Source organism: Triticum dicoccoides, chromosome 5A (assembly GCF_002162155.2).
Source record: "Triticum dicoccoides isolate Atlit2015 ecotype Zavitan chromosome 5A, WEW_v2.0, whole genome shotgun sequence".
NCBI classification, from domain to species: Eukaryota; Viridiplantae; Streptophyta; class Magnoliopsida; order Poales; family Poaceae; genus Triticum; species Triticum dicoccoides.
The window spans coordinates 654,034,581-654,056,395 of NC_041388.1; the positions used below are offsets into that span (position 1 = coordinate 654,034,581).

The following is a 21,815-nucleotide window of genomic DNA, read 5'->3' on the forward strand; positions in this document are numbered from 1 at the left end:
AGTAAATATAAAACAGGTAATTTGTTGTCTGTACTCCTTTCGTAAACTAATATACAAACGGAGTATGTATCTCAACGAATGTAAGACAAGTAATTTGGGACCGAGGTAATACAATCTTCCTTCCACTCTTTAAAAAGGTTGTAGATTAAACATGCTATGGTAAACTCTGACCTGGCTATCTTTCGCTCGCTCACACGTACCCCATATAGATGGCAAAGGAAAGTGTGCCGTGTGTGCCGTGTGCCGTGTGTGATTCCGCAGCCTATTATGAACCCATTTTCCACGGGAAAAATCGTTGACGATCTGAAACGATCAGATCCATCCGTCCACCTAAATCAGATCCATCCCAACCAAAACCACTTGGAAAACCCTGCACGGCGTGCACCATGTGTTTTCCCCACGCAACCCGACAGCGTCCAGCGCGAACCCCCCATACGCCACCACCTACCGAAGCGACGCGTCGTCATCATCACCAGTGATCCATCCCCATTCTCCTCCAAGAACCCGGTGGAACGTCGCGAGATCGCCGGCCATGCCTTCTCTCGCTGAGCACTTTGGTTGATCGTATAAGCTGCGGCTCCGAGACTGGCTCGCTGTTTAATTAGCCCGTCGGACCACCCCTCCACTCCATGGCGCCGGAGGTGAAGGTGCCGCTGCTGGAGGGGAGGGGCGCCACGCCCGCGCAGACGCTGGGGAACATCGTCGTGTCCATAGTCGGCACCGGCGTGCTCGGCCTGCCCTACGCCTTCCGCACCGCGGGCTGGCTCGCCGGCGCCCTCGGCGTCGCTGGCGCCGGCGTCGCCACCTTCTACTGCATGCTCCTCCTGGTCAGTATACACACTTTGCTCCGTCTCCAGCCCCCCTGTTTCAGTATCATTTCTTGGATTTCTTATAGAATTCAACAAGCTTCACTCCATCTTAGTATACCGTGAGCTCCGTGACTGATTATTCAGCTTGATCCGCTCAGTCGATTAGTCTCATCAAGATTTGTCACGCATTCGAAGTTGAATTTAGCTGCTGTTTGGTCTGAAGCTGGATTGCAGGGACAAGCTGCGGGAGCAAGAAACAGAGGAGGACGGACTCGGAGATGAGCAGCGCCGCCATGGCGATGGCGGCAACTACACCTACGGGGATCTGGGCGAGCGAGGCTTCGGCCCCATCGGCAGGTACTTCACGGAGGCCATCATCATCATCGGCCAGACCGGCGGCAGCGTGGCCTACCTCGTCTTCATCGGCCAGAACCTCAGCTCCGTGCTCCCCACGCTCTCGCCGCCCGCCGTAGTCCTGGCACTCCTGCTGCCGGCCGAGGTCGCGCTCTCGTTCGTCCGATCCCTCTCCGCGCTGGCGCCCTTCAGCATCCTCGCCGACGCCTGCACCGTGCTGGCCGTGGCCGTCGTCGTCAAGGAGGACGTCCAGCTCCTGGCCGAGCGCGGGCGGCCGTTCGCCGGCCGGAGCGCGTTCGCGGGCCTCTGGGGCGTGCCGTTCGCGTGCGGCGTCGCCGTGTTCTGCTTCGAGGGGTTCTGCCTCACGCTGGCGCTGGAGGCGTCCATGTCGAACCGGGGCAGGTTCCGGCCGGTGCTCTTCCAGGCCATCGTCGGGGTCACTGTCGTCTACATCGGCTTCGGCGTCTGCGGCTACCTCGCCTACGGCGACGCCACCCGGGACATCGTCACCCTCAACCTCCCGGACAACTGGTCCACCGCCGCCGTGAAGGTGGTGCTGTGCGTGGGGCTGGCGCTGACGTTCGCGGTGATGATGTACCCGATCCACGAGATCGTGGAGGCGCGGCTGCTGGCGCCGGGCGGGTGGGTGCGGAGGCGCTGCGGCGGCGTGGTCCAGCGGGCGGCGCTGCACCTGAGCCGCGTGGCGGTGGTGGCGGCGCTGGCCGCGATCGCGTGTTTCGTGCCGGCGTTCGGGGACTTCGTCGCGTTCGTGGGGAGCACGGTGTGCGCGCTGCTCTCCTTCGTGCTGCCGGCGCTCTTCCACCTCCGCTTCGTGGGGCCGACGGCGAGCCCGTGGGCGCGTGCGGTGGACTACTTTTTGTTGCTCGCCGGTCTGGTGTTTGCCGGCCACGGGATGTATACGGTCTTGGCACCCATTTATAAATTATAATTAGAAAATGATCGTACAGTACAGACACACAAAACAAGAGTGAATTACCATCCAAATTAGTCAACAAAAGACCTGCAGAACCAAAGAGCGTCGTCTCATTTCATCCGCTGGTGAGTTTTACATGCACCATCATGTTTTTTTTTTTTTTTGCCTACACCATCATGTTTTTTTAACAATCACTCGGTCGTGGGCTTTGGCAAGGGGGTCCCTTTCCCCTCTTCTCTTCGTCTTTGTCATTGATCCAGTACAACAAATCTTTGAATTGGCACCACGAAAGGGGTTTCTCCACAAGTTTCGTGGTAAGGGTGTAATGGTGTGAACCTTCCTATATGCGGATGACGCGACAGTCATGGCTCCAATTAAAAGAGATATTGACAACCTTTCGATCATACTGAGACATTTTTGGTGGGGTCACCAGTCTATGGGCCAAATTTCATAAGAGCTCCATCGTGTCCATTTGGTGCAACTACCTAAATTTGGGGCACAATCCTCAAAGGTTGCTGGCAGCTAGAGCATCTTTCCCAATAAAATACTTGGGTCTTGACCTCTCCGTTTGGCAACACAAGAAGGTGGATCTCCAATTTCTTGAGGATAAAGTCGCGAGCAAGTTGGTCACTTACAAAGGCCAAAACCTTACCACCATTGGATGCACGCCCCTTGTCAAGTCCGTCGTCACCTCCCAAGTAGTGTACTTTATCAACCACTTGTTATTTCGCCAAGTACTCTAAGTAATGTTAACAAGTTTGAAAGGGATTTTCTTTGGTCCTGCTTGGATAGGACGACGGGTGCAAAATGCAAGGTGAATTGGAAGGTCGTTTGTCCGCCGCATGAATATGATGGTCTAGGGGTCCTCAACACCGACAAGTTTCCTCATGCCTTGCGCTTGAAATGGCCTTGTGAGTAGACGGAGCCAAGCATGATGTGGGTTGGAATGCGTCATCCATAAATTGGATGTGGAGCACCTCTTCTTCTCTTTTAAACGTCGGCAGCTTTATTCAAATGATAATGTTGTATGTTACAACGACCTAGGAAACCAGGGGGGTTCAACATGCCAAACATCCACAGTTGCACTAATGAAAGTGAAACGAGCTAGCTCATGCGCGGCAACATTAGCTTTGAGGTGTCTGTCAGTATCAAGAAGAAATGCATATTGAACCAAAGGCCATTTTGTTGAGCAAAAAAAAAGGAGTATCAAGAAGAAATGCATATTGAACTTTTGGTGATGAATTTTGGCACCAAGGCCCTTTTGTTTGGACGTGGAGTTTCTAATCTTTGAGCTCAAATGCTCCTGGATAAACAGTAAATTCAAAAAAACAATCAAAAGAATCTGAATTTTTTTGTGGTAAAATTGAGAGAATGTTTGGAGTGCATGCAAAAATTAATCACGAAATCAGATCAGTGCAAGGCATGGTAAGGGCATCTCCAATGCTCAGCGCTTACATGGGCGTTAGCAGGAATTAAATAAAATATTTTTCTTTGTAGCGCCCACATTAGAGTCCATCCCTACAACACTAGCAGGCGCTAGGCCAGTTAGAAAAGAACAGAGAAATTGGCTAATCCTACGACGAAAAAGCCTGAGCGTCCGAAGACTTCCCTGGCATCGACGCTAGCTAATTTCCTCCATTTTCATTTTAAACTGTGGAGACGCTCCGTCCCTGGCATCCACACCTAACGGCCAGGAATTAGAAAAAGCCGGAGCGTCTTAGAAATGGTTGAAACTTGGTCGGGAATCACACCTAACGGCCAGGAATTTGATCCTAGCGGTCGGCCTAAGCACCGGCATTGTACATGCCCTAAAAAAACAAAACCAATGCTTTGCAAATGTTACTTTCAAACGCATTTTGAAACTCTGATTTTATTTTTTTTGCCACGACTTGCTCCGATATGTGATTTTGCAAACATTTCTTAAAGTTTGCCAAAAAAGTTCAGAATTTTATGAATTTTTCTCTTTTTTTATTTATTTTACTGTTCACAGCAGGAGCAATTGAGCTCGGGATAAAATACCCCTCCCGTGCTTACATGGAATGGACCCAGGATTGCAGGATGGTGCGTGCATCAAACAGACAGATAAACACAAGCAGCATCTCATCCAAGAGACTCCAAACATCTAAAAAAACAGACTCTACAGCACAAGCAAGCAGTTCAAACAGGGCACACAAACAAACCCGACTCCAATACTGAAAATAGAAACATAGTAAAGATTTTCTGACAACTAGGAATAAGCATAGTCCGACCAACTGGAGTCTGGAGATCAAACAACAAACAAGCTACTCCCTCCGTTCCTAAATATAAGTCTTTTTAAAAATTGCAATATGGACTACATACGAAGCAAAATGAGTGGATCTACACTCTAAATTACGTGTATATACATCAATATGTAGTTCATTTTAAATGTCTAAAAAGACTTATAGTACTTTGGATCCATAAGATATATCGCAAGGATAATGGCCAAACACTGGACCGACCACCGTTTTTCGTTCCGAGAAACACAAGCGAGCACTGACATTGGCGGCAGCAACTGGAGAGGTTTCTGGAAACTGAAACATGGAATTTGGCCATCAAACTGACAACAGGCTAGGAACAACAGTCAAGGGAAAATATCTAGTGCACCGGAGCTTGTGGTGCTACCGGTGCATCGAACTCACATCATGCTTTTAAAATGTTCAAAAAATTCTGAAATAAATTTAGCACACTCATACAACATTAATGTAGGTTGTCACAAAAATTCAAGTTAAAATTCAAAATATAACTTAAAAACCAAAGATAACAACACCAACAGTCAAACTGAAAATCACTTCAAGATCTTCCTAGTAAACTGGAATCTACCATCTGGAAGATAAACTAGTACATTTCAGGATAACAACACAATCTTCAAAATCTTGACACTAATCACCATCTATAACAATACGATCTAACTTATGAGGGATGCTAATGTGATCCCGAGGTATGCCCCACATGCCCTCAAGATCTTAAATCATTTTATGAATTTCCTCATCAGCCTTTCTACATTCAATGTTGACAACCTTGAGGTGCACACACACAAATGATTCTACTGTTGCTCCTGTGAGGTTCTATATGATACAAATAAATCAACTTAAGTTCAGTATATATATTGTTACACGGATGCAGACATGCAGTTATCACTTTGGAGTCATGAAAACAATCGTGCCCCGGCAACTTCAGTTGCTACAGCTTTACATACACACATGGCCAAAGATGCTGCGCACATGGCTCACAAGTTATAAGCCTTCTGCTACTAATTCGGACATGCATTACAGTATTACACCCTTATTAGACAAACTATCATCTGGGATGACTTACCAAACAAAAATTGTGAGGTAAGGAAGGTGAAGGAGTACTTAGCTAAGTGAGACCAGCTTCTTCTCCAGGCGCTTTGCTGAGCGAAGGGCCTCCAGAGCCTCTGCCTGCTTCCCTTCCCGTTTCAAGGTGAGGGCCTTCAGTTTCTCAGCCTTTATCTGTTCCTCGAGCTGGCTTTTCTCTGTCTGAGCCTTGCTTGTAGCTGCGACGGTTGGCCTTGCCTCTGCTTTCACCAAAGGTTGAGGGCTCGGAGATTGCGTGGACAGGTCAGCTGCGCTCCAGCCGATGGATTTCAGGGCAGACATCATTTGAGGATCAATAAGATCTTCCACAAACGCGTCACTTGCTTCAGACTTTCCTCCAGAGTTCGAACCCTGGCTATCTGACTCTTCCAGTTGGCTCTCTAGTGACTTGGCCAATTCGAATTCCGCATCTGCTTCCGCAGTCTTTCCTTCTCTCCTCAACTTCAGGGCGTTGCGCTTGTGAGTGAGGGATTCACGTTGGATTCTGAGACGGTCTCGGCTGGACATTGCTTTTTGAGGCTCAACCGACTTGTTTTCCTGTGCTGGAGGGGCATAGGTCAACGGATTGGTGTGAGTGGTGACGCTGGCAGACTGCTGGATCGAATTGCTCTGCTGAACAGCTGCTGTGGCTAACTCATGTGCACCATCCTCACTGTCTTGTTGAGGGGCTTCAAGACGCTTCTCTAAGAGTTTTGCTAGTTTCAATTCTTCTCTAGCTTCTGCCAACTTCCCTTCTCTCTTAAAAGCAACTGCTTTTCTCTTATGGAGTAAGATATCATCTCTGAGTGTGTCGTCTCCATGTGCCTTTGGAGGTTCTTTATGATCAACATCAGAAGGTGAATGTGATGCTTCTGCAGTTTGCAACTGATCAGCAATAGGTGACCTGGAGAAAGCCGAGTATGCTCCATCACTAGTTACCTCCAATTTGTGAGCAGGTTTAGAAGTGACTGTTTCACTTTGTGGTTTGCTTCCAGAACTAAATTCAGCTGCATTCACTGGCAACGAAACATCCTCCTTCAATGCATGTCTTATTGAAGATGCAGTAGCATGAACATTAGGGACATGTTGAATATCATATTTATTTTCCATAGTCTCATGTTCACCAGGACCTGAACCTTTTTGAGAAGCAGTTGAGTTAGCCAATTCTTCTATCTCTGCCAGTTGCTCCTCCAAGACCTTTGCCTTCTCTAGTTCCTCTTCAGCTTCTGTGTTCTTCCCTTCCCGCCTAAATGCAAGAGCCTTCCTTTTGATAGCAAGCAGTTCCTTCTGAATCTGACCCTTATTCTTCTTTGGCTTCTGAGCAACTACAGGTGAACGATTCGATGGTTTATCTGTTGTTTTCACAGAATCATTATCATCATCTTCCCATCCCATATTTTTCAACACAGACAGCAATGCTGGATCCTGCATGTCATTGTCTGTCACCTCAGGTTCATAGCCTTCATCAGCAAAATCCAGACTAGGGGGTTCAGCATTGAGTGGGGACTTTGAACTAAAGCCCATGTTTTCCCTGGCTACGGGTCTATTGGAAGAGCTTTCAAGCTCTTCGAGTTGCTTCTCAAGAATATTGCCTTTCTTCAACTCTTCCTCGGCCTCATCCACCTTTCCTTCCCTTCTCAACGCTAGTGCCTTCTTTTTCAGAGCTAGCAGCTCCCTCTGAATTGCAAGCTTACTTTTTGGTGCTGATACACGACGCGTGTTAATCTCTGTGACTGTGATATCTTCAGTGTGTGTAATTTTCTGTCCTGAAAAAGGGACCTCCGACTCTGGCTGTTCAGTTTCCAAATCCTTCTCAAGTAGCTTTGCCTTTTTAAGCAATGACATGGCCTCTGCAACATTACCAGCCTTCTTGTGAGAAACAGCCTCTCTTTTCAGAGCAAGCACTTGTTCCTTTACTGCCTCTCGATTCAAAGAAGAAACAGGTGCATGGCTGTCCATTTGGTTGTCATCATCTTCACTCCAACCAAATGATTTTAGGGCAGCAGCCATAGCTGGGTCATTGATGTCATCGTCTGTAACATCGAAATTCCCATCAAAGTTAAGATCATCAGAGACAGCCAGTATTTGTTCGAAATTGATAGCAGGTAGTCTTGAATTGTCGTATAATATGTCATCCTGGTTATCATCATCCATGTTATGAATAATTGCAGCCAAGTCATCATCAGACTCTTCTGCTTCGCCCAGAATCTCCTGTTCTTCCAGTTGTCTTTCCAAAATTTTAGCCTTCTTCAGCTCTTCCTTTGCTTCGGCAAGTTTACCTTCACGCTTCAGCACTAGGGCCTGTCTCTTAAGAGCATTAACCTGGGATTTGTCAATACCACCAGCTTTCTTGCCCTCTGATGTCTTTGGTGCTACTTCTCTAAGAATCTGTGACAGCTCTCCTTCAACACTCATAGTAGTTGGCCTTGTTTCATCATGAAGATCTGCATCTGACCAGCCTAGATCTTTGAGTTCAGAAGCAAGATCATTCTTTTCTTTTCTAACCCTTTTCCCACTTGGAGCCTTTTTTGTTACAGCGTCATCATAATTCTCAATTTTCTGGGAACCAACAACGGCACTAACATTGGGAGCTTTTGTCGCCATTCTCCTGCTCTTTCTCAATTCTAATTCAAGTGCTGCGGCTTGCCTCTCAAGCTCTTTACCATGCTTGAACGCCCGCAGTGCTTCCTCAGGTTTTCCTTCTGACTTCAGTATTTTGTACTTTCCCTTCTCCTCTACTGCTTGTTGACGCAGTTCTTCCGGAGTAAAAATGGATGCATTGTTGTTGAGTTCATAATTTTGTGCTTCAGTGGAAAGGCTTCCATCACCATTCCCATCCATACTGGCTTTTCTGGAACCAGAACTGGATGCACTGGCAGTGCTTACGGTTCTCCCAGGAACCTCAGAACCCAGAGATTCCCTACGAGAAAGCTGACCGTGCACACTATCACCTCCAAGAAGTTCACTAAGTATTTCATCCTCTGGTTTAGAAGCTGTTTTTGTGTTAGCTGTGGAAACAACATACATAGAATTATTTGCAAGTATTTCAAGCAAAAAATGTGAAGTGAAATATATAATTGCGTACTCTTTAAGTTGACAACAGCATACTCCTATAACTGGAGTAAAACTTAACCATGTTTCAGCTTGGTGGGAAATAATAAGGAAAGCAGTGCATAATAAACATGAGAACCATTAAACAACCAAACTAGTAATAACTTCACATGTGTAACATCTACAGAGAATATAACCTTTCATAACAAAGACCAAAATTATATGGTTTTATCAGCACTTGAAATTCTGAGCTGTAGCTACCAGACAAACAGGAACATGTTAAATCACGTGAATGGACAAACACTGCCTAAGTGTTTCTCCCTCCGTAAAGAAATATAAGAGTGTTTCGATCACTACTTTAGTAATCTAAACGCTCTTATATTTGTTTACAGAGGGAGTACTTGTTTAGCAGTAAGAAGACGAAAGCACCATTGTTAGGTTAGTCAGTTAATTATCCCCTGTGTTCTAAACCGCATGGATATACATCTCATACAGAACTCCAAACAGGAGGACGAATATTGCAGAGCTCAGCCCTGCAGCTCGACTGTGCACAAGTGCCCTAATGTGCTCTGGTTGGGAAGGTTGCATAATACAAAAGCAATTGTGTCCAATGCTGACAATCATATTAATTTTTAATCAAGCAGGACTCGTCGCTTTTAGATGTGTCAAGTATCAACCAAATCATAATTCCTTTGATGAGAAACAAATTTGATAGAAAGCGCATGGAAATAAATTTACCTTTTCCGGCTCTATTTTTGTGTCCATATCTCAACTCATAGCGTGCTGCTTCCTCGAGTTTTTTGCAAGGATCACAAATTCGAACAGGTGAGTCACCCTGTCCACGTAACACCATCCTCTGCTGGGTGCAACTGCTGCAGAAGAGGCCTCCACATCTTTGGCAATGATGCTACATATTAAATACACAAAAGTTAACACAACTCCTGGTCCAACCATCTCCATAATATTACAAGAAATGTTAAGTTTCTGTCAAGTGACAAATATGCAAACACTAACGATGAATTCAACCATTTAAATTACTGAAACAGAACAAGAGGTATTTTCAGACCCAATAAATCCAAACTTCATGAGAGACCGGCAACAGCACATGAATTTTCTGTTTAAAGCTTTGGATTTGCGAATGTATATTCAGATAGCATAAAACAAACATGCAGTGCAACTTTTTTTATTAGGCATGAAACAGAGCAATTATTAACTTTCACTGCTAGGACTAAAAGAGATATTATCAGTCGACATACATTGAGGTCATTCCAGTGAGAATGTGCACCAACTTAGTTTTCCCCCTCTGCACAAGCTCATGGGAATGACCTCATCCTCCTGGACATAATCGCAATGCACGGAACTAAAAGGCGTGAAGCTTGCAGCATGTGGTGGTTCTGTACTTTTTTGGGGGGGCTGTGATCCGATTGTGTACTAATAGGCTGAGATGCGTGTCAACACTTCATCGAACCCCCTTGTAAGCACACAGTGAAAGCCCACAGTTCAACCTGTTAAACTGCTAATTCTTGGTTCTGCATAGTCATGACAGCAGAGGCAGAGGGGAGAATTTATGCAAGTAATGAGTAGACTTTCTTCGATCATTACAAGTAGTGTGAGACAGTGATCCAAAAGTGAAGGGGGTTCCCATGAAATGCAACTGAAATTGGTATGAACTGGATTATCGTGCCTGATTGGATCATGGCAGAGGAGTAGGTTATGCTTCACATCATCATCACGAGGCCAGAGATCACGAGATTGATTACCTTCCGTGTGAACAAGGAGAACTGGGCGGCACAGCCCTGGCAGTTGGAGGCATCCAGCACCCAGGTCGCCCCTCGCATCGATGGCTTGGGCGGCAGCCCGATCTTTTCCAACATAGCTACTGGCAGGAAGAAACCCTGCCTGTCTGCGAGCAAAGCACTCTGCAGGTTAAATTTAATCACTAGAACCCACATGAAGTTGATCAGAGAGAGCGATGGCGACGATGGGGAGGGGCGCAACTCCTGACCAGCGATCCGTGGATCTGGAGCAACAGCTCAGGAGTGCCGTGCGGGGGCGGTGAAGGCGAGGTGGAAGAGGAGGAGGGGGAGGAGGCTGACCTTGGTCGAGGGAGGAGGGAGACGAGCGCACGGTCGTCGGCGCCCCCGGACGGGGCGGAGATTTGAGGCGGAGCGGGGGAGAAGCACGCCGCCGGGCCGGAGTCGGAGCCGGAGTCCAAGGGCAGGGGATCTTGCAGGGTGGCCCTCGGAGGTCTTCCTTTGTCTGGGTGGGCTTCTTCTAGTAGTACCTTTTTGATTGAAAACATGCTTCTTTTTTTATATATAGCTGGAAAAGAAATACTGTAGATGCTTCACCAGCGAAGCTACCTCCCACGGCAGTGCTACCCTGATACTTGTGCAATTGCCACCGAGGGCCCCGAGCGATTCCGTGCTAACAACATCGTTGCTCCAGTTCAATCGCAGTCTTTTTATCGAAGTTTATGGAGTATTTTTTTAAATAGAGATTGATACCGCGAAGAAGATGTGTTTAAGGGATTTTATTGTAATTCTTAGTTATAGGAGTTATTTTGTATTTTCTTAAATCTTAGGTCAAAATCAGTGTAGATGTAATTGTTATGAGTATGAATATAAAATTATAGGTGTTTCTAAAAAAACTGCGATATTGTTTCTAGTGATTTTTGTGGTTTCTTATGATTTTCTCCGGTTTTAGTTTTTTTTTGTTTCGCATATAAATACAAACATTTTACAAAAAATGTGAAGCAATACATGAATAATTTTTTTCCTCTATGATCTGTTACGACTCTTCTTTAGGGGACCATGGCTTACATTTAGATATCGTGCTCCGACCGATGTCGTTCGTTTCATATGCTTCTTTTTGCTTTTCATTCCCTTTCTTCCCAGTTGTGATCTTTTAGAATGAAGACAATCCGAGAGAAAGGGTTGTCTGAGATGTAGATGACCTTCGTCGAAGATCCAAGGTTTGTGTTTTTTCCTTGTTCTAGGGTGGTGAGTTCTTCGGCTAACTGCTCCCCGTCGTCTAGGATGGTGTTAAAGTAAAAGTAGAAACCCCGCTTCACGAAGACGATGGTGTGCGGTGTCATGTGAGTCACCATCATCTTCTAGACGCAAATTCCGTTCATACCCCATGGTCTAGAGGATTTATGGCACGCAAGTGCAGGGGCACTCAGGTCACTGGTGCCGCCTTTTTATTTTGGCTTCCGATTTTTAAAGTTCTATATCTTTTAAATGAAAAAATTAAATCAAGTTCTGCTTTCATATTCGGGTTTGTCACGACCAGCGCTTTCAAATAAGATCCATTTTCAATATACTTTGACGAACTTTAAAACAAAACTTGTTAAGTTTCAAAAATAAAGCGGCCATTAAAAATCAATTATTTTGTGTCTACATTGACAGGAAAATTTGCTTAAAATTATATCTTTGAAACTTATTGAAGCCAGGCATTTTTTAATGCAAAAAGGGTAAGTTTCATCGCTGAAACTTAAATCTTATTGAGAGATTTTCTTTTTTACTGTGCCTTTGTGCGGGGTTCAACTTCTTCACGAATCGCGAGGCAAATCAAGCGAACGGCAGGGCTCGGCAGGTGAGTGCCCCTGCGAATTTCCGCATGGTTTGGAGTCAAATATGGATGAATAATGATCTATTGATCTTACGACCAGGAGGTGATTGCGTAATAAGAAAATAGGGAGATTTGTGGTGCATGAAGGGAACTTAGGCATCATGGTTTTACTTTTACCCCCGCTTCAGACCCGAATAGGTAGTAACCCTACATCCGAAAGTGCGTAGGAGCACCTGCGGGCTCACCTCCCTGGTATCTCGCCATTCAATATGCATCGGGATATGTACCACTATATGTAGTTTGAGTGTATTCTTTAATTTTAGTTCAATGCATATATGTGTTCTCTGCACCGTCTGTCTCCGGGCCCCAGCACGTCTGTTCCAGCGCCCAACAACCAACAACCAAAGCTGTCTTTACTCCTGTAACGGCCACATGTTTAATCAATGCAGTCATCGTTTCTTCCTCCTCTCTTCTTTCAACTCTCTCGTTTCCAACTTCAAGCCAGCTATCCCGCACCACGTCCCGGGAGCTCTGTGTCACCTCGTTGGCCAAGCTCTCGAGGTCGAGCTTGTCGAGGAGGGCTTGCTGGTGGCTGGTATAGCGAGTCTAGGTCGTGCACGAACATGCATGAAGTAGAGTGGCGACGGGGGCACGCCGAGCTCATACTCCGGCCACACAACCGTATTCAGCCACTGCTACTTCAGCATGTGGTTCCACGTCTTCCAACGGAAGAAGTCCTTGACGACATAAGCTGCCTTTCTCGGAGCTTGGAGGTGCTGATAACGTAGTAGCCTAGTAGGTCTGGGACGAACTGGGTCTGGTTCTTCGGCGGCGGCGATGAGTACACGGGCTTTCTTGGAGGTTGGAGTAGCTAAGCCTAGTATAGGCCAGGGACGAACTGCGTCTGGCTCACCGGCGGCGGCGAGTACAAGGGCTCGTTCTCGTGGACGATGCGGCGGTCCTCTTCAAGGCCGTCGTCGAGACGGTCACCACCAGCGTGTAAGCCAACGAGCGAACTTGCATGGCTCATAGCAATAATTATGGTTCCTGTTCTGAGCTGCTTTATTAAATGATGGAGGACATGCATGCACTGCTATGATATATTGTAGTACGCGTTGGTCTGGTATTCACATGTAAGAATTCATTTATGTAACAATGTCGCGCATCCCGAGCATGCAGACGATCGGCAGTGATTTCGGAGTGGGTCGTCGCCGAGTGCTCTTAGTCCACTTCCCCCTACATCTCGCTATATTGTTTCTTTTGGCTTGCTATATATTGTATTGATTGACTGAATTTGTGTCACAATGAGCTTTCCCGCAAGCTAGGTTATGGGCATTGTCCATGTATATATGTATAGGGGCGTAATAGTATGACAACTATGTTTCACGAATCAGCTATGCATCAGAGATCCCTAAGTATGTGGAGAGTGTATCATCCTATAACCATAAGAGCATTTACAACATGACACCCCATATCCACTCCAAACGCCTGGGCGGCCTGCCCGATCACTTTCCGGAATTCGAACTGGAAAAAGCTACCCAACTGGCCTCCCAAACGCAGCCCCAACGTTGGGGCTGACCGGCAACCTCCATACCCAGCCCATATGGGGGACGGATATGGGGATGCCTCAGCGTGACAGGACGCGTCCGCCATGTCGGATCTGGCCGACTATGGCCTACCCCGATCCCACATATATCCAGCCCTATCCGCACTCCGAACCAAACCCTAGCACCTCCACTCCACTACTCTTCACCCCGCTCGCCTTCGCCCCATAGCTCCTCTCCGGCGAACGCTAGGCTTCTCCGGCATGGCGGACAATGGATCTGACTCTAAGAAGTCTGGATTCGTGGACTGGGGCCTCATCCCATGCGGAGTAGAGGAGAATGTGGCCGTCCACACGGCTCTCTGTCGCTCCCGGGAGGAGTGCACCCGCCCGTAGTCAAAATCGATCCAGCGGAAATCTATTGTGTCTGCTCAAATGGCGCCTGGATCCACCAGTGTTGGTGGCTCTTGGTGTGTCACCACGGCCTCATCAGAAGCGGTGACCACCCCATGGCGGCGCAACCTTGGTATGTTGGTGGAACCCTGATGACCCATAAATAATAAGGGATCTATCGTAGCATTTTCAATAAGTGATAGTGTCGAACCCAACGAAGAGAATAGGGAATTGACGAGCACTTTTCCGCAATGTTTCACTGTAAATGATGTAGAGAAGGTGTGTCTAACATCGTCGGAAGGCATGTGAAAGGGTGTCTCTGGCGGATCCCGCGGGATTTGTTCAGCATTGCTCTTCAATGGATCTGTTTGGATCCAGTTACCGTTCATTTTTTGTTCGGGTGTTTCTACGTTAGATCCTTTTGATCTATATATGTGTCTTCATCAGTGATGATTATTGTTTTGTCCCGCTGGTCCTATGATGCCTTAGTGACGACTTTTCATTGTCTACTATAACATGATTTGCCCAGCTTCAGTAAGTGAAAAGCGATGATAGTAGTGTGCCTTCAGGTCGCTCTAGTGCTTGTAGTCGTCGCTAAGTAGATTCTGGATATAATTTTCGTTACTTCTAGTGAGAATAGATCATGATTTTTTTCATTAAAAAAAGGTCTCAATTGAGTGCGCCGAACGGCAGATGTGCATTGCGTGGCGATTCGCACGTGGGACCATGGCAGAGGCGATAGAACTACGATCACATCGGACGGCCAATAAATATGTAAAATAACCCCATAAATTAAGAAAGTTACACGTCATATCCGCCGTAAAAAAGCATGAAAATATCTTATCTGCCAATGCTCATCGTCTCCCTCAGAAAAAAATGGTTTTCTCTATAAATACCCCCTCAACGCCTGCCCACACCAATGGCGGCCACAGTACCACCACCGCCTTGCAAATAAAACCCACGTGTCTGTCCTAACCACACCGGCCACCGCACCATCAGATCAGAGCAACGCTCTGCACTTGCTACAATGGCGACGCGGGCACGCCGAGCTCTCATCTCCCTCCTCCTCCTACTGCTCGCCTCAGCCACCGGTAAGCCGCAAATCGGTCCATGCATGGACGCAATTCAAGCTTGTTTAAATCTTCCGGTCAGTTTACATGGTGGTTTGCTAATGGTTGGTCACTGATTCTTCAGGTGTGGCGTCCAAGTCGTTCGCCATCACCAACAACTGCGAGTACACGGTGTGGCCGGGGATCCTCTCCAGCGCGGGCTCCCCGGGGATGGACAGCACCGGCTTCGCGCTCGCCCCGGGGGAGTCGAGGACCATGCCGGTGCCCGCGGGGTGGTCGGGGCGGCTCTGGGGCCGCACGCTCTGCTCCACGGACCCCGCCGGCAAGTTCGCGTGCGTGACCGGCGACTGCGGCTCCGGGCGGCAGGACTGCGCCGGCGGCGGGGCCGCGCCGCCCGCCACGCTGGCGGAGTTCACCATGGACGGCAACGACGGCATGGACTTCTACGACGTGAGCCTGGTGGACGGGTACAACCTGCCGATGCTGGTGGCGCCGGAGCAGGGCGCACCCGCCGCGGCGGGTGCGACGGGCGGCAACTGCGCGCCGACGGGGTGCGTGGTGGACCTGAACGGCGCGTGCCCGGGCGACCTGCGCGTGTCTTCGACGACGGCGGGGGCGGGCGGCGTGGCGTGCAAGAGCGCGTGCGAGGCGTTCGGGACGGCGCAGTACTGCTGCAGCGGCGAGTACGGCAGCCCCGGCACGTGCCGGCCGTCGGCCTACTCGCAGTTCTTCAAGAACGCGTGCCCGCGCGCCTACAGCTACGCCTACGACGACGCCACCTCCACCTTCACCTGCGCCGGCGGCGTCTCCGCCTACGCCATCACCTTCTGCCCCAGCACCACCAGGTACCGTCCGGTCCGACCTCCGACGTGTCGCCGAGATACCTATTGTCAAACCAAAAGACAACTGCCTTTCCATGGCTCCCGAAAGCAAAAGAGAAGCAACTTTTGACCTCTGGACGCGGACGCGGTGGTGCTGCACCGCTGTCCGGTTGACGTGCACGGCGCACCGACGAGCCGAGCCGGCCAACAACGACCTCGCCGCGTCCGTCCGAGAGCGCCCGGTCGGTGGCACGCATGCCGCCGATGGAACAGTTCCAAACCAAATCGTCTCTGCCCACGGCAGGTCGATTAGTCGATCGTCCTCTCTCGCAGCGGACACGCAACGTGTTATCCCGTCACGACGCACACTCTCCTCTCCGTGACTTATTTTCAAAATGATAGGAGCTGACTGTTGCACTGACGTGTACGCATGCATACTCCGTATACTATTAACATTTCATGCTGACAAAGTGACAATACTTTTCTGATTGTGCAGCGTGAAGTCGGCCGGGTCGAGCCCGCAGGCGCCGGCGGGTCTGCCGCTGATCAACGGCACCATGGTGTACCAGGGGGGCGACCAGTTCGCCGGTGCGGCGGCGGCCGCGCGGCCGTCGCTGGACCTCGCCGCCGTCCTCGTCGGCGTGGCGGCGCTCGCGCTCGCGCGCCCCGTGCTGCAGTGATCGGCCACTCAACGGTGCCGCCGGCCGCGGGCCATGCCATGAGATAATCATGCGCGCGACTGATGCGCACGCGCACCCACCCGAAACAGAGAGAGGACGGGGACGAAGCGGACGCGTGACCTGCCGGCCGGCCGACCTGACGGTGCGACGGGCCCACGCGATGTGAGATTTGAAATTTTCTGAAGAGACGAAACGCACGTATGACATATGGACGGGTATGCACGAGCTCTGCTCTCTGTTGCGGCTCGGCGGCAGAGAAATGCATGGCTCTGGATTAGTTAGGCTAATTCGAAAAATGATGTAGTACTACATTAGACAGTTTTACAGGTATTTTTTATGTTTTATATGACCAAATAAGTGGACTTAGTTTCAACTTTTTAATATGTTTAGGCTAATTTGAAAATTGATGAACTACATTAGACTGTTTTATTATAGGTATTTTTATGTTTTATATGATCAAATAAGTGGACCTAATTTCATATCTTAATTAGTTTGGGTTTGTAAATTAGTTTGGGCACTGACCATTGGAGTCTGGTGGACGTGGCGTGATGTGTACGAATATTGGAGTGTATAGTTGCAGTTTAGGGTGTATTTTTATCGACAGATGCATACATGATAATCGTCTTTTTTCTTAGGTTTTGCTATTTTTCAGCTACAAGAAACTTTTTGTTGCGGCGGTCAGGGGCGGAGCTGGAGCAAATGTTACCCGATGCACCGCTTTAATAAGGCGTAAAATTTTCAAACAACTTTCTATTGAATAAAGGTTTGTTTAACAACTTCTAGCACATATTATAGGACATAATAGAAGGCGATGTGTAAAAAAATATGTAGCAATCAAAATGCTCACTATAATGATAAAATGAGAGATAAAATTACCTGAAAATGGATGTCTTGCATTTCCAAATTCCAGAATACATCATTGGACAACAAGGTTCAGTAACCTACAAGATAAAAATAGAATTGAACTTTCTAGTCGAACATAATAAAATGCTAGGATGAAAGTACTTAAATGACTAAAAACCTGTAAATTACCTTTAGTACATCCTACACCTCCGAGCGACGAAATATTCAACAACTTGAGCATTGCTGGCCTTTTTCATTCATTCTTTCAATTTTCTCTTGCCCGGATCATATTGAATCCTCTCTCCCCAAATTATGTTTTCCAAAACATCCTGTGATGGCGCTTTTCTTTTGAGAAGAAACTTCTCAATATTATCTGCATATAACAAATACAAATTACATATGAGAGATAAAAAATGAGAGTGGATTTAATCTATCAGCCGCAAGTTTATAACCCTAAAAAATGCTTCAAGTTTTGCCAATACATAGGGATTTAATCTATCAGCTGCAAGTTTATACACGTAACTTTTGCAACTTGCAATTCGTAGAAAGATTTAGAAAAGGTAGGGCAAGGACACTACCAGAATTGGGGTTCCTTCCTATCCAATCTATAGACAGAACGGAAGATCTCTCGGACAGGTCGCCGAATTGCAGAGAGCAGGAGGGCCAGCCGAAGACGAAATTGCGACGTGCGGTAGGTGTCGCGCGGAACTCAAGTGTGGCTGTGGTGCTGCGGCCTGCGGCGTCCGACGTCGCCGGTTCGCTGCCGCCTGTGTACGCGAGGCGTATATAGGTCGTATGGATCGATTGATTTCACGGCCGCTTGGTACGCGCACGTACGTCTACACGGGAAACTGATCGATCGATTGATTACAGCGTGCGTACGTGACTTGGGCTGGGGAACAAACAGCAGGTGCGTGTGTGCGTGGCCTGTATTGGCCCATTGCGGAGGCGTGCGTGCGTGAAGTCTGGACACCCTGATGCACTGATGTTGGGCCAACCTGATGCACAGGGCCTTTTTAGGTGGTAGGTAGCACTAAAAAATTAGATGGGCCCGTATTCCTGTGCATCAGGGTCAGCCCAATGGGCTCCGCCCCTGGCGGCGGTCATTTTTTCCTTCTTCCTTTCTTCTTCTCAGGCGCACGAGATGAAGAGGCCGGACCTCGCCGGAGAAAACCAGCCCCATATCTATCTTAGAGGAAGCAACATCTCCATCATCTATCTTAGAGGAAGCAACAGCCACATTATCTATCTTAAGGCATCTATAGCCGGGCGCCCCAAAGCCGCCTCAAACGTTCAGGCGGGCCGCCAGGTCACTGACCGGACACGAAATTTTGACCCACACGGGCGCCGTGCTTCAAAGGTCCGGGCTGCCCGACACCCCTCATATCCAGTCTAAATATTGTTGGAGAACGTAGCAGAAATTCAAAAATTTTCCTACGTAACACCAAGATCTATCTATGGAGAGACCAGCAACGAGTAGAAAGGAGGAGTGCATCTACATACCCTTGTAGATCGCTAAGCGGAAGCGTTCAAGTGAACGGGGTTGATGGAGTCGTACTCGTCGTGATTCAAATCACCGATGATCAAGTGCCGAACGGACGGCACCTCCGCGTTCAACACACGTACAGCCCGGTGACGTCTCCCACGCCTTGATCCAGCAAGGAGAGAGGGAGAGGTTGAGGAAGACTCCATCCAACAGCAGCACAACGGCGTGGTGGTGGTGGAGGAGCGTGGCAATCCCGCAGGGCTTCGCCAAGCACCATGGGAGAAGAGGAGGAGGGAGAGGGGCAGGGCTGCACCAACGAGAGATCAAATCGCGTGTTATGGGCAGCCCCATGCCTCAATATATATAGGGGGGAAGGGGGCTGCGCCCCCTTTAGGGTTTTCCCACCCCCTAGGGGCGGCGGCCAGCCCTAGATGGGTTTTGGGGTGCGGCCAAGGAGGGAGGGAGGAGTCCATCCTCCCCAAGGCACCTCGGAGGTGCCTTCCCCTTTGAGGACTCTTCCCTCTAGGGTTCCCTAGGCGCATGGGCCTCTTGGGGCTGGTGCCCTTGGCCCATGTAGGCCAAGGCGCACCCCCTACAGCCCATGTGGCCCCCCGGGGCAGGTGGCCCCACCCGGTGGGCCCCCGGAACCCTTCCGGTGGTCCCGGTAGAATACCGATGACCCCGAAACTTGTCCCGATTGCCGAAACAGGACTTCCTATATATAAATCTTTACCTCCGGACCATTCCGGAACTCCTCGTGATGTCCGGGATCTCATCCGGGACTCCGAACAACATTCGATAACCACATACAAGCTTCCTTTATAACCCTAGCGTCATCGAACCTTAAGTGTGTAGACCCTACGGGTTCGGGAGACATGCAGACATGACCGAGACGTTCTCCGGTCAATAACCAACAGCGGGATCTGGATACCCATGTTGGCTCCCACATGTTCCACGATGATCTCATCGGATGAACCACGATGTCAAGGACTTAATCAATCCCGTATTCAATTCCCTTTGTCTATCGGTATGTTACTTGCCCGAGATTCGATCGTCGGTATCCAATACCTTGTTCAATCTCGTTACCGGCAAGTCACTTTACTCGTTCCGTAACACATCATCCCGTGATCAACTCCTTGGTCACATTGCGCATATGATGATGTCCTACCGAGTGGGCCCAGAGATACCTCTCCGTTTACACGGAGTGACAAATCCCAGTCTCGATCCGCATAAAACAATAGATACTTTCGGAGATACCTGTAGTGCACCTTTATAGTCACCCAGTTACGTTGTGACGTTTGATACACTCAAAGCACTCCTACGGTATCCAGGAGTTACACGATCTCATGGTCAAAGGAAGAGATACTTGACATTGGCAAAGCTTTAGCAAACGAACTACACGATCCTTGTGCTATGCTTAGGATTGGGTCTTGTCCATCACATCATTCTCCTAATGATGTGATCCCGTTATCAACGACATCCAATGTCCATAGCCAGGAAACCATGACTATCTGTTGATCACAACGAGCTAGTCAACTAGAGGCTCACTAGGGACATATTGTGGTCTATGTATTCACACGTGTATTACGATTTCGGATAATACAGTTATAGCATGAATACAAGACAATTATCATGAACAAGGAAATATAATAATAATACTTTTATTATTGCCTCTAGGGCATATTTCCAACAGTCTCCCACTTGCACTAGAGTCAATAATCTAGTTCACATCGCCATGTGATTAACACTCACAGGTCACATCGCCATGTGACTAATACCCAAGAGTTTACTAGAGTCAGTAGTCTAGTTCACATCACTATGTGATTAACACTCAATGAGTTTTATGTTTGATCATGTTGCTTGTGAGAGAGGTCTTAGTCAACGGGTCTGAACCTTTCAGATCCGTGTGTGCTTTACAAATCTCTATGTCATCTCCTAGATGCAGCTACCATGCTCTATTTGGAGCTATTCCAAACAACTGTTCTACTTGGAGCTATTCTAAATTATTGCTCCATTATATGTATCCGGTCTCTCTACTCAGAGCTATCCGGATAGGTGTCAAGCTTGCATCGTCGTAACCTTTACGACGAACTCTTTTACCACCTCCATAATCGAGAAAATTCCTTAGTCCACTAGTTACTAAGGATAACTTTGACCGCTGTCCTGTGATCCATTCATGGATCACTCTTGTACCCCTTGACTGACTCATGGCAAGGCACACTTTCGGTGCGGTACACAGCATAGCATACTGTAGAGCCTATGTCTTAAGCATAGGAGACGACCTTCGTCCTTTCTATTCTGCCATGGTCGAGCTTTAAGTCTTAACTTCGTACCTTACAACTCAGGCAAGAACTTCTTCTTTGACTGATCCATCTTGAACACCTTCAAGATCATGTCAAGGTATGTGCTCATTTGAAAGTACCATTAAGCGTTTTGATCTATCCTTATAGATCTTGATGCTCAATGCTCAAGTAGCTTAATCCAGGTTTTCTATTGAAAAACACATTTCAAATAACCCTATATGCTTTCCAGAAATTCTACATCATTTCTGATCATCAATATGTCAACAACATATACTCATCAGAAATTCTATAGTGCTCCCACTCACTTCTTTGGAAATACAAGTTTCTCATAAACTTTGTATAAACCCAAAATCTTTGATCATCTCATCAAAGCGTACATTCCAACTCCGAGATGCTTACTCCAGTCCATTGAAGGATCGCTGGAGCTAGCATACCTTTTAGCATCCTTAGGATCGACAAAAACTTTCTGATTGTATTACATACAACCTTTCCTTACGAAAACTGGTAAGGAAACTTATTTTGATATCCATCTGCCAGATTTCATAAATGCGGCTAGTGCTAACATGAATCCGACGGACTTAAGCATCGCTACGGATGAGAAAATCTCATCGTAGTCAACT

At 47.9% G+C, this 21,815-nt stretch overlaps 3 protein-coding genes across 4 annotated transcripts; 2 read left to right on the plus strand and 1 right to left on the minus strand.

The window, feature by feature from the left end:
* Window positions 1-253: 253 nt before the first annotated feature.
* On the plus strand, window positions 254-2,215 carry LOC119303779 (amino acid transporter ANT1-like). The gene is made up of 2 exons (XM_037580924.1): window positions 254-827; window positions 1,033-2,215. The coding sequence occupies exons 1-2, from the start codon at window positions 630-632 to the stop codon at window positions 2,110-2,112; spliced, it is 1,278 nt and encodes a 425-aa protein (XP_037436821.1). The 5' UTR covers window positions 254-629; the 3' UTR covers window positions 2,113-2,215.
* Window positions 2,216-5,081: 2,866 nt separating this feature from the next.
* On the minus strand, window positions 5,082-10,753 carry LOC119303780. Of its 2 annotated transcripts, none has more exons than XM_037580925.1 (4): window positions 10,580-10,753; window positions 10,244-10,382; window positions 9,222-9,390; window positions 5,082-8,440 (listed from the first exon to the last, which is right to left on the minus strand). In XM_037580925.1, exons 2-4 carry the CDS (start codon window positions 10,355-10,357, stop codon window positions 5,472-5,474), a joined length of 3,252 nt encoding a protein of 1,083 aa, XP_037436822.1. In that variant the 5' UTR covers window positions 10,358-10,382; window positions 10,580-10,753; the 3' UTR covers window positions 5,082-5,471. The 2 variants fall into 2 exon arrangements, with proteins under 2 accessions (XP_037436822.1, XP_037436823.1); XM_037580926.1 differs by having other exon boundaries at window positions 10,244-10,386; window positions 10,580-10,713.
* Window positions 10,754-14,900: 4,147 nt separating this feature from the next.
* Window positions 14,901-16,944, plus strand: LOC119303781 (thaumatin-like protein 1b). Its single transcript, XM_037580927.1, has 3 exons — window positions 14,901-15,083; window positions 15,187-15,907; window positions 16,380-16,944. The coding sequence occupies exons 1-3, from the start codon at window positions 15,020-15,022 to the stop codon at window positions 16,561-16,563; spliced, it is 969 nt and encodes a 322-aa protein (XP_037436824.1). The 5' UTR covers window positions 14,901-15,019; the 3' UTR covers window positions 16,564-16,944.
* Window positions 16,945-21,815: the final 4,871 nt, after the last annotated feature.